Source organism: Periophthalmus magnuspinnatus, chromosome 5 (assembly GCF_009829125.3).
Source record: "Periophthalmus magnuspinnatus isolate fPerMag1 chromosome 5, fPerMag1.2.pri, whole genome shotgun sequence".
Classification (NCBI taxonomy): domain Eukaryota; kingdom Metazoa; phylum Chordata; class Actinopteri; order Gobiiformes; family Gobiidae; genus Periophthalmus; species Periophthalmus magnuspinnatus.
In genome coordinates, this window is record NC_047130.1 from 7,008,980 (window position 1) to 7,021,156 (window position 12,177).

General features: G+C 38.5%; 1 protein-coding gene across 1 annotated transcript in view; it reads left to right on the forward strand.

The window, feature by feature from the left end:
• Positions 1 to 450: 450 nt before the first annotated feature.
• necab3 (N-terminal EF-hand calcium binding protein 3) overlaps positions 451 to 12,177 on the forward strand; it is a 58,318-nt gene continuing 46,591 nt past the window's right edge. Inside the window, exons 1-2 of the mRNA XM_033966221.2 lie at positions 451 to 727; positions 6,948 to 6,972. Coding sequence (XP_033822112.1) covers positions 587 to 727; positions 6,948 to 6,972 — 166 coding nt within the window. The 5' untranslated portion in view covers positions 451 to 586. The remainder of the gene's footprint in view (positions 728 to 6,947; positions 6,973 to 12,177) is intronic.

A 12,177-nucleotide genomic window follows, 5' to 3' on the forward strand; every position in this document is an offset into this window, starting at 1 on the left:
AGCCTCTATCCAAGCAACCTAATATAAATGACAGTAGCCTATTGCATAATTGAGGACTAGTATTAAACTTTTAGTAGTAATTAATCGAAGGCTTTTTGAAAATAAGCCTACAGCTTACTACTAGCAAAAGTTATATAAGTATATAAGAAGCGTAGCCAGTATAATTTGTAAAGATAGTGTGGTAAGTATATAGACAACTTTAGTGTTAATAAGTTTTGCTGCAAAATACCTGGAATCGGCTGCATTTAAGTGAATTTCCCAAAGCCCCTCTGCTCCTACACCCTCTGTGGAAGGTCAGTGTATGTTGGCTGCACAGATGTAGGCTATAATCGATCATGGTCGGTAATAATAAAGACATATGGAGGTTGTGCTGTAGTTACATAGTGTCTCCAGCAGGTGGCGCTCTGCAGCTCCTCAGACGCGCACACAGAGCCATACACCGCTCACAAAGTTGCTCCGCGGTGCTGGTTCCTGCCGCTCTCACTTTGCGTCTGCCCTCGCACCTGCATCTCCAGCGCTCCTTTACTGTTGTGCTTTCGTTGCATTTTGCGGGTTTTGTTCACGTTTTTCGGCATTTTGCGCAAAGATGCTGGCTTGTACAGAGATAATCACCATGTGTTTGCAATCCGCCAAACACAAGCACCTCCAGGAGCAGCAGCAGCAGCAGCAGCAGCAGCCACCGCAGCAGCAGCACCTGCCCGGACAGGGACTCACCATCTTCCACGATGTGAGTGACTCCTAACTACAGTAACTACTCCTGTCCATGTCTGGGCACCAAACAAGACGACTTAAGTCTGCACATTTGTCAGTGTTGTTAGATTTTCTACTCATTTATTTAGTTATTTATTTTTTGTTTTACCATAATCTTTTAATCCACTTCTGTGATTATTAACCAATAAAGTCCATCTTAATCTGTAATAATTTGACTAGTTTTATTAATAGGTGGGGCTATTGCCAAGTCTTGATCATTAAAGGTGCAGGTGCTCCATCTATCTCCATGGATATGATCTTGTTTTCTGTGCAATGTTCCACAGTATGGCATTAAACCAGGCCCAGGTGCAGATCAAACTGTCTCAGGGTACATTTGAGTTTCAAAGAGGTGTAGACATAAGATGCTTCCATTAAATGGCATTATGTTATTTGCCTGTAATGACAGGGCAAACATGTTTAACTGAGGCTGCAGTGCACTCTTCTGCAGCCCTGTAGACCCAGGCCTGCTTATACTTCTTATATTCTTGGCTTTAATCAATAGGCATCATTCTTATAGTGAGCAGGTGAACCCCTTTACAGATCTGGCCTGTAACTTGGCCTGGTGGCGTTATCGTCTTGTCTCTATGGAGATAAATACATTCAATGGAGAACATTCATGTACAGATTGTTTAGACTCCAGAGAAACCAGTGGCCGTTAAGCTCTGCCGATATTTTTGGGATGATTTTGATTATTTTTTTCCCCCAAATTCTGTTGTTTAAATGTACTGCAAACTCACCACAGCTCTTTTTTTTACCATAAACCTATAAGAAGGCAGTGCAGTCACCTCATTGGACTTAAGTGTTCAAATAAAGGTCTATGTCAGAGGTGCCCAAACTTTTTTTTATCAAGGGCCACATCTCAAAACAGAATGCCACAGACCGGTGATGAACGCAATGCGGTGATTTATACACAGCTTTGACGGAGCTGCTGTATATTAATTAGGCTTGAAACACAATCATTTTAGGTCTGTATCACAATGCAATGTGATGTTTGAGGTTATAGTGGTAGAAATAGTTTAATTTGCTGTTAAAAGTACTGCTTATGATCAATTGGGCCGGTTCAGCAGGAAGCCTGAGGACCAATAAAAACTGGTCTGAGTGCCACATTTAGCCCTGGGGCCATAGTTTGGACACCCCTGGTCTATGCGTATTCTTTGCGCAGCAGGTTGGCCAAAACAAAAATATCGGCCTCTGTTGGCAATTCAAGGCCGATAAACTCTAATCTCCATAGAACAAGCAGGTGGCAGACCCTCCAGAAAAAAAGTTACATTATTATTACATCTTTAAACTGAGCTTTAAAAGAATCACATCTTTGCTTTATCATTTGTGCCAGCTTGTTGCCAATACAAACACATAGTCCTATTCTTTAACATTGGTACGCTCTCAGTCTTCTCATTTTAAACCCATCTCTGTAGCATCATGTGTGACAGAGCTGTATTTAAGTGTGGGCTGTTGAACGTGTGGGGGGCACCCAACTGTCCCTAAACCCATCCCACTGTGAGGGCTTCATTTATCATGCAGAGGCAACAGCTGCAGCCTCCTCCTCTGCCCTCTCTCTCTCTCTCACACTCTCTCAACTGTACATTTAAGCACCAACACTTTCTTAAATCAGGCTTCATAACAATTAGGCAACATTTTAAATTTCCAAAATAATTGTGACTATTTGACTAAACAAAAAATAATTTAGGGCATATATTAATATTCATAATTGTTATCTGGACTGTACAGACTTTATAACACTTTCCAAAAGAGCTTTTAAGACAAAGACAGGATTATTAAAAGCACAATTCGTGATTTTTACTGTCACTGCCTGATTTTTATTTATTATTAGAACAGTTTGCAGTGTTCCAAAGTTATCCCTCACTTGCCTTCTGCAATCTGAATCCCCTAATTATTCAACACAATGAGTTTATAAGTGTTTTTCACAGTGTTTTTGGCAGACCATATGGGAGTTTTTTTTTACTGTGACGATAACGCTAACAACAACAACTAGCATGCTAACACACACTTCCTGATTGTTGGACAATAAAATGCTTTCTGATTAGATGCAGATAGCTCAGAGTAGACATATTTTGACCTCAAGTGGACATATTTTGACCTTATGCTGTATATCTGTGCTGGAGCCGGACACGTTTTCTTCAAATACATGAGAAAAATTTGGTGCAGGGCTTTATAAATGTCATGTTTAGAATGTCAAAAGTGATAAAAAGAGTTTTAGATTAGCCTTCTTAGCCTTCCTCTCTGTCCTTTTAGCTTATTTAGTAATGTATTGTGTATGTATGTATTTTAATTCCCTTATTTTACAATAGAAATAATCATATGACTTGTGTCCTAATTGAAAAGAATGAGTAGTTGCAGCCTTAGTACATTTGGTTTGTTATGATTCTCAAACTGGACTTGCTGGTACCTTTTGCTGACCCTCTAGGCTCGCTGTGGTCCAAACTCCAAGGATTTTGATTTTCTCAGTAAGGAAAAAAAAAACGTCACTTTCGGCAAAAATGTCACACTCTTAGCGCGAGCTGTCCCTGAAGAGAGCACGACATCACTGTGCACTCCTGTTCTGCTGTTTTTATTTTTGCTAACAGAGCACAGGCTGGGAAGGCATGTTTGAATAGTAAATCATATCCATGTAAGGAGTAACATCACATGCATTTTGTTGGTTTGGACCTGTCATTAGTCAGTGAAAAGTATTGTTAACTTTCTTTTGTAGCAGGGCAGGAAAAATTAATGCACTTTCTCTCTTATAAATCACCGTATTATAATTATTGCAGTTAATATTACTCTGAAATCCATATATGTGTCATTGTTTGGAATGTTTTCAAAGGTAGTGATCTGGACAATGTTTTTGAAGTTGAGAAGAATCCAGAAGTCATGTTCAATCTGGTACTGCCCTGAGTTTATGAGGGATTATACCAAATTATTATTGTTTTTTTAGGTGGGACAGGCCCAAAAATGTTAAGACTAGTGTCCAACAGTGGTTTAAGTTTCTGATTCAATTGCAGCAAGACATTTCACTCATATCATCTGTTGTGAATGGATGATTTGAGAGTAGACTTGAGGTAACAGCAGATAGCAAAATTAACACATTGTTGTTATGATTTAAGATGAAACAATATGTGTTTCTTTTGAGCCAATGCCACTTTCCAATATTGTCTTGCTTGCAAAATGTATTTATGTGGGATATAAATTAATGTGTTGCATGGCTATGTAAACAGAGTCATAAAAATATATTTCTATTTCCATTTTTATGCATGAGTCACAAAAAGAAAAATCTGAGGACAAACTAGGAATAGCAGATGGGCACACAAACACTTCAATTGAATAACATTTTATTCATATAGCACATTTAAAACAACAGCTTCCCCATCACACAAAGTCAAGAAAGACAAATATACAGATGATACAAAACATAGGGAAAGAACAATAAAGCACCAAGATATCCAGTGTATCTAGTATTAAATGCCAGGGAGGAGAGGTGGGTTTGTAGTCTAGTCTTAAACTGCATTAAAGACTCAGAGGACAGGCAGAGGGCGCTGTTCCATAGTCTGGGCGCTGCCACAGAAAAGGCTCTGTCACCTCTGGTCTAGAGCCTGACTTTGGGCACAGCCGTCACGAGCTAGTCAGCTGACCTCAGGGCTCTGGGCTGCAGTATCTCCCTCAGATAAAGAGGACCCATAGAGTACAGACATTTAAACACAACTCTGGGGCAACTTGGACATATATATTAGTACCAAATATCTGCAAAATTGTCAGTATTGGAGCGATAGTGATATCCCCACCAATTCGAAACTATCTCTATGATGCAACCATATATTTGACCTAAAATGCACAAGTACAAGGAAAGTACTAGTCGATTTGTATCTAAAAAGGCAAAATACATACAAATTTCAAGATGACTCCATTGTCTTCTCCGCTGTGGCTCATAAATCCTTGTAATCCTAATCGAATATTTAGTTAACTAATCAAAAATTTGGTTGACTAAGACAATTAAAGGACTATAGCCGCGACTCCGATACCTCACTGATGCCAACATTAGAATTGATATACTCCTCATTTAATTAGGGATAATGGAGTAGGTCTATTTATTCTTTCCTGCATTATTGACACACAACACCTATAGAAGCAACAAAAAGCAATACCATTTTCCTTGCAGACAACTTCCCAAAGGGGATAAATGTGGAGGTCAGTGCAGTCCAATTACTGTGGTATCTTACACACAGCACAAGTCTGGAGCTCTGAGTCTTAGCTCCTGACTCCATGACACCAGGACGACAGCACGATGGGAAGCTGCTCTGACCTTTGTGGGGCCCGCTGTAAATGATGCATTATGCTCTGCTCACACACATAGCCCAAATATGCAGCGTGGCAGCTACCGAAGACCTCGCCACAAGAAAAAAACACACTGTCTATGTTATGTATGCACACTACGCTACACTTTAAACAGGATTATACAATTGTAATACAACCTGGATTAACATAATCTGTATTTGCATTTAGTGTTTCTGAGGAAAATTCTAAGGAAAAGGCTTGACAAAAAATTCAATAACACAATGATGAGGGGGAAAAAAACACTTAGACAATATAATGTAATATTCATGACAAAATAGTAGTTTCTTTAAGGTACCATGTGATTCTAAACTGGTGCTGATAAAGTTCAAGATTACTTTTACTTTATACTTTTGGCAGCCATGCTTACATTGCACTAAGGGTTGGGTTTAGATTAGGTTCCCAAAATCCGGTTATGTTCACGTTACATCTTAAGGTTTGGTAAGTTAAGTTTAAATCAAGTGTAAATCTGTCCTACCAATAGTTGTTTTTAGATTTGTGTTGTGTTATAATACCAATAGTTACTGTAAGCCTTAAAGCAAATCAAAAATAGAATTGTTGTGTGTACTAAGCCTTGTTGACATCTGCAATAAATATAGAAATAAAATCTGCTTGTTTCCAGATGATATTTCTTTGCCTGGACTGCTCCACGTTAAAAATGCCTAGTATCTGGCGATTTATAGTTAAAATTACATTGAAAAACCTGCATTCATACTGTGTACAGGGTGGCCTCTCCACAGAACTGATCTGCTACTTACCCTGGTAGCATCACCTGTAAGGAGAGTATGTAGATGATTTAATGCTATACAGAGGAACATTCCGGGCTGGTGGGAGACTCTCCACTAGAAAAGTAACATAGTGCATATTTAATGTAGCCATGTATGCTGTAAAAAACAACCGAAATATACAGGTCCTTAAAAGGAGTCACTGCAGACACCACTGACCACATTTGTAGTTGAGTTTCCTGTTGGGGGGAAAAACACAGTTTGTTGTGTTTAATTGTCTGTGATAGTGCTCGTGTGGGAGGCGGGGTGAATGAGTTGTATTGATCATTTTTTAAAGTCAAGTGTAATTATGCAATCTGTTACTGAACACAAAGGCTTTCATAAGCCTTTTTTCCGATAGTTGTATTTGAAGTACTTTTTCCATCAGTGAAGTGGTGAAGTCATTGTTAGGACTGGTCTTTGTCCAGTTTAAAATTGACTAAAATGTCAATATGCCTTTTGCAAGTTATTTTTATTGTTAAATATTCCTCCTGCATATACAGCTACTAAGTGGTTTATATTATGACATTAGTTTTACACAGTAAACAAGTATGTTAAATAAGTTAAAATTACTTAAGTTTAACATAGTCGCATAGACTAGTCAAATATTAACTGGACTACATAAAGTCAATGCAAGCAAATATCTTTTATAAGACAGTAATATTGTTAAATCAAAATATCAAAAAAGACTAAACCATCAGTAATTTTCAGAAACGCTGCGCTTCTGAAGTACTACATACTTCTCTATCAAGTCTTCAGTTGGTAAAGTGTTCGTCCTCTGGTCAGAAAATTGTCGGTTCAAATCCAGCACATCAGTAGAGTAGTAAGAACAAGTTGGCAGTTTGATCCCAGCTCCCAGTCATAGATAAATACTGCTATTGTGTCCTTGGGCAAGACACTTACCCCACCTCACCAGTGTCTGTATACACTGGTGTGTGTTTGTGTGTATAGGTGAGTGCTTCCTTAACGTCAAGTGCTTTGAGTGCCTTGAAGATAGAAAAACGTTATATAAACATGACCATTTAACCATTTTTATCAGATTTCAACCTTACTACAAACTTTTTCGTAAACGTCTTGTGTAATTGTTGTCTCCTTTCTATTTTCCAGATATTCCGGCGTGCGGACAAGAACGGTGAGTCAACAGCATGCCCAATCATAAATATGTCTTCCTGCGTCGTCAGTATGCATGCCTCTATCCTCATTTCTTCTGCTGCTCCTTGTTATCTTGTTTCGTCCAATCACAGTGGGGGAAATATCAGCTGTGCATGGCTGAGTCTTGACGCTTCACTAACTCTGCCCTCTCTATTAAAATGAAGATCTTGGATTATGACACGGCTTCTAGTCTGTGTCAGAAATAGGATCGTAATGTTGTCTGTGGGCGTCCATTACAAGGAAATATTTATGTGATGAGCCATGACAGCAGTGATAATAACACTACTATTGATTCAGGGGTTATAGAGTTCAAAACCAATTCTGAAAACATGATGATAATAAAAAAAACACTTTGAATGTCATTTTCAACAATAAACCGTAGGAGTTTCTTTGATATATCCATGTGTTCTTATATCTGTGTAAGTGGTCCATGGGTGTATACTAGTCTATGTGTCTTATACTTGTTCTGATACAGCTCAAGATCATTCTAAAGATATTCAGGAAAGGTTCACTTCTGCCCTGTCCAAGTGACTTTTTTTATATTGCTCAAATCCTCAAATGAGTATCTAGTTTTAGTATTGATTAATATCTGATTTTGACGGCTCTAGTAGGAATAGTAAATGCAATAACAGTTATCACAAGTGTAGTCCTATAGCTGTAGAAGAAGTAGCTGTGTTAAATAAAGAAACATGTAGTACCAATAGTAGTTTAATAGTAGTAGAAGCATCACCACTATGTTAAGGAGGCATAGTTGTGGTAAAGATTGATACCTGTTTATTATAGAAATAGAGTAATTTTACAGTGCTAATATATTCTCTGATGTTAATTTTTTGAAAGTGTAAAATTGAAAATTGAGGTGATTTTTTCATTCACAATTTTTATTACTTTTTATTGAAATTCTAGACTTAGACAGTGACCCGTACTGTTTTTTTGTATACTACTGGAATTCACATATTAATTTATTTCTGTGCAAGGTGCCTTTGCAAACCAAACAATCCCACGGGCCCCGGGATAATCAGTTCCTCTCTCTGCCTCTCTTAACCTTTGGCTTGACATATTTACATGATGAATTGGTCTGAAGCTTGTGGCTAATATATACTCACCATTGTTTTCTTCTGAGGATGAGCTGAGGGAACTGATGTCATGCTTATTGGGAGGAGGATAAGGAGATGAACGGGAATACTACAGCTTCTATTTTTTAAATAGAACCCAACCAGCTGTGACAGCGTTATGTAAACTTCTGCTAATTGGCCTTGGGTCACTGGGCCATTGCAAACACTAGGGCTGGCAGTATAGAGAAGCACAGATGAGCTCCAGAACAAAATACGGAATAACATAGTATTATTTGTGTGTGTTGCCTTATATAAGTCATGAGCAAATATTATTATTCTTAGTGTAATACAAATGAATACCATAACTCCATATTCTAACCCCTTAATGAAGTTGTCACTAAACCTGGATCATTCAGCATCATTCATTTGTTTATTATGAATTACACTTTATTAAAGGTGCTGTACCTGATTTTTACTGTCTCAATGACATAGTATTATTTTTGTGTTTTTTTGAGCACACAGAATTTTTGAGATTAGATTTAACTGATAAATCGCCAAACATTGAAACAGAAACCACAAAATCTTTATGAAAAGTCAAAGATCTTGGCTTTCTACTTTGGGCATGAGGGAGGGGACTTATGTTACTAGTAGGATATGTAGCCTGCACTATTACAGTTAAAAAAAAAAGGTACTACAACCACAACTGAACCTGAGTTGGCAGTGCCTTCACCTGCAGATAGAGAACACATACTTTAGTTTTGTTTGGGTTTGTTTTTTGTTTTTTTTCTCATTGAGTTTTGAATGAGTTTTTCTCATCCTCATTGTATGAACAGGCCTCATGTGAAAGCCCATAACCTCCAGAATTCACTCACTGAGCTACAGAGGCTGCACTAGCTCTGATTAATGATTGGCTGCAGGTGCTGGGGTTTTAGTCAATACTTGTATATTTTTATTAGGTAGCGTACTGCCAATAGAAAGGTTTGTTTACTCTCTGTGGTACTGGTCAGCTATAATGGCCACAGGCCTGCTGTATGTTTTAAAGGTACCGGTAAATTGAATGTCACTCAGTATTGTCATATAATCATCTGATAAGACTTCATAATAACTGCATTCTTACAAGCATTAATAAACCATGAACAAAGATTCATGCTTAGCAACTATCACTACTACAGGGTGGCCCAAAAGTCACACACTTTTAAATCTTCAATAGCTCTTGTAATTCTTAAGTTATACTCACCAAATTTTAGCAGTAGATTAACTGAACCTTCTGAAATTTTTGGCAATATATACGGTTATAATTATCACTTACACTTGAACTTATCACTACTTAAGCTAGAGTAAGTAAAAATGACCTAATTTTTCAAAATAATGTTTTTTTAGGTGTCCACCATTTTGGGTTTGGCCCTGAATAGCTCTATCCAACACACTTTGCATAACATTTAAAGCATTTCCGGGCTTAGGGCTCTTATTTGATCCTCCATATCACGATTTAAGTCGTTTATTGTCTGAGGTTTATTCACAAACACCTTTTCTTTAAGATCGCCCCACAGGAAGAAATCGGGATTAGTCAGGTCTGTGGAGATCACATACTGCCCCCTGTCTTTGAAAACGACTTATTATTCCTTTAATGCCATTTACGCTCGGGGCATCTCTGGTATTAAAATGTCGACTTTAACACCGCTGGGTTTCTGAATTTGACCCATGTGACTCAAAGTACCACTGTACAATGAGGGTTTGTTCCTCGGTGCTGTGTTTGCTCAGATTAATGTCAGAAGGGTAGTTCTAAATGCTCTGAAAAAATAAAATAAAAATAAGAACAACAAGCTAGCATGCTAACACACTTCCTGATGTTCGAATAATAAAATGGTTTATAATTAGATACAGGCAGCACACAGCGGACATTTTGACCTCAAGAACTGCTTAGGACCTTTAAGCCTAATTAAAGTGCAGTTATTATAAAGTGGTCAACCTCCTGTATATCTTTCAAACTCACCAACTCGGAATGTTTCCAACACCCTTATAATCATTAAGTGAAGTTTGCAATGTAGTGGTTGTTGCGGTGATAATTTGCCTTGTTTTAATGAGCCTTGCCTCCTGACGCGTGCCCAAGCTTGCCGGAGAAAGCACCCGTGGCCTTTATACCATTAGCACAAGAACTGCTAGACTGATAGAAAGCATGTCCAGGCTTAAATTAGGATGTGCCTTTTATCTTCTCCACAGATGGGTTGGTAGAGGGGCCCCCATTTGAAGTAGGCCAACCAGGAATATCTGTAATGGTTGTCTATAGACGTTATCAAATGGAAAGCAACTGTCCGTGGTGCATTTGAGGGAATTTATAAACCACTTAGGAGCAGCGGCGATGGGACCAACCTTTGGGGAGAGAAGAGGGCGCCCTACTTTTTGCCCTACTTTTGGACTCTGGCTGGTCTGGCTGCTCCTCTGGTCCCTGGTTTTGAAGAGATTGTGAATTCTCCTGTGTGTGCATGCTGACCTCCTGACCTTCATATAAGTAAAGTACATTATGACATGTATTGTGTTTGCACTTTTACTTAATAGGACAGAATTCTAGTGTGAACATTTGGTTAGTCAGTGATATAATATATTTGTATTCATCAAGTAACAACTGGGCTTTATGTTTTTAGCTTATTGTTAACTAACACACTAAAGGCCTTTTACTTTGTTGTTGTTGATTCATTATATATAGCAAAAGCCGAAGTTTAAATATGTCAACTGGACAAATCGTTGAAGGAGTGAAGATGTTTCGCTGCTCATCCAAGCCGCTTCTTCAGTTATGGTCAGATTGCTGGTGGCCACTGCCTTATATCAATCTCAAGGGAGGGGCTAACTACACTGAAACTGTAAACAGCTATTGTCTCCAGTCTCAGCCCTATTCAACCTTTAATGACCCTCCTATTTTTCTCTTTAGTTTATTTGTGTTTGCTTTGGGTCTGAGGTCTCAGGTCCCCATTCCTGTTTAAAGGAGGATTGTCTTTCCTAACAAAAATAGCTTCTTTAACTCCTCTCTCAAACCATTTATTTTCTCTGGCTAAGATCGGAACCTCACTATCTTCAAAGGAGTGGTTAGTGGTTTTGAGATGGAAAAGTACGGCAGACTGGGGTGCAGAGGAGCTCCTCCCTTCAGATAGATATAAGGCAGCGTTCACCAGCAATCTGAGCAGAACTGAAGAAGCGGCTTGGATGAGCAGCGAAACGTCTTCACTCGTACAACAATTTGTCCAGTTGACAGATTTGAACTTCGTCTTTTGCTATGGATCAGACCGGGACAACTGAGGGATCACACAGATTCATTATATATTTACTGGCAAAACTAAAGAGAACGTCGAAGTAGGGTTACAATATGTGACAGTTGTTTCCAGTTCTCATTTACCCTCTTGAAGTGCTTCATCCATGTTTGAGCAATATTTAATCACTTATTTTCAAGACGCCATATTACCGATCAACCCCCGTTTTCACCTCTACCAGCATACGCCCACTGCTCTGTGCTTACTTCATTCTCCAGTTTTATTTTCTTAATCATCGATATAAGTAGGATTCGCCAGCATTGCATAGTCATTTTAGTACAAATGAGAAAAAATCTGCTACTCGCTAGTGTGATGAGCAGCTATCCATCGGGCTTGTCAGCGGATGTGTTTCTTTTATTAAGTCGTTGTAGATGAAAGATTAAAAACTCAGGAAATAACGAACATACTCGGGCGACTTTACTACTCACCTCTCATAAAGTTGTAAAGCTAAATTACAGTGTTCACATCCATTTTATCGATTACAATTTGTACTCTGCAAATAATGACACTCAGTCCACAAAACAACACTATTAATCCAGTTGGAAGCGTTCTTTAAAAGTAAAAAAGTCGAGAGCGGTTCCTCAGGTGTGTCTGAACTATTACATTTCATTGATAATAACAGCACAGTTCTGACTTGCATCTAAGGTGGAAGCGCAATGCTACGATCTTTGGAACATTTTGGAGCCTCAAATCGAGTTGTTTTGCTGTAGACAGAAAACAGCTGACACAAGGTGAGCTCAAAACTTTTAGCTTGTGGTGTGCGGTCTCTTTGCTGCCATATTCTGCTGCAGTCTTTGAGCTCAGAAGATCGTAACATTTAAAATCTCACAC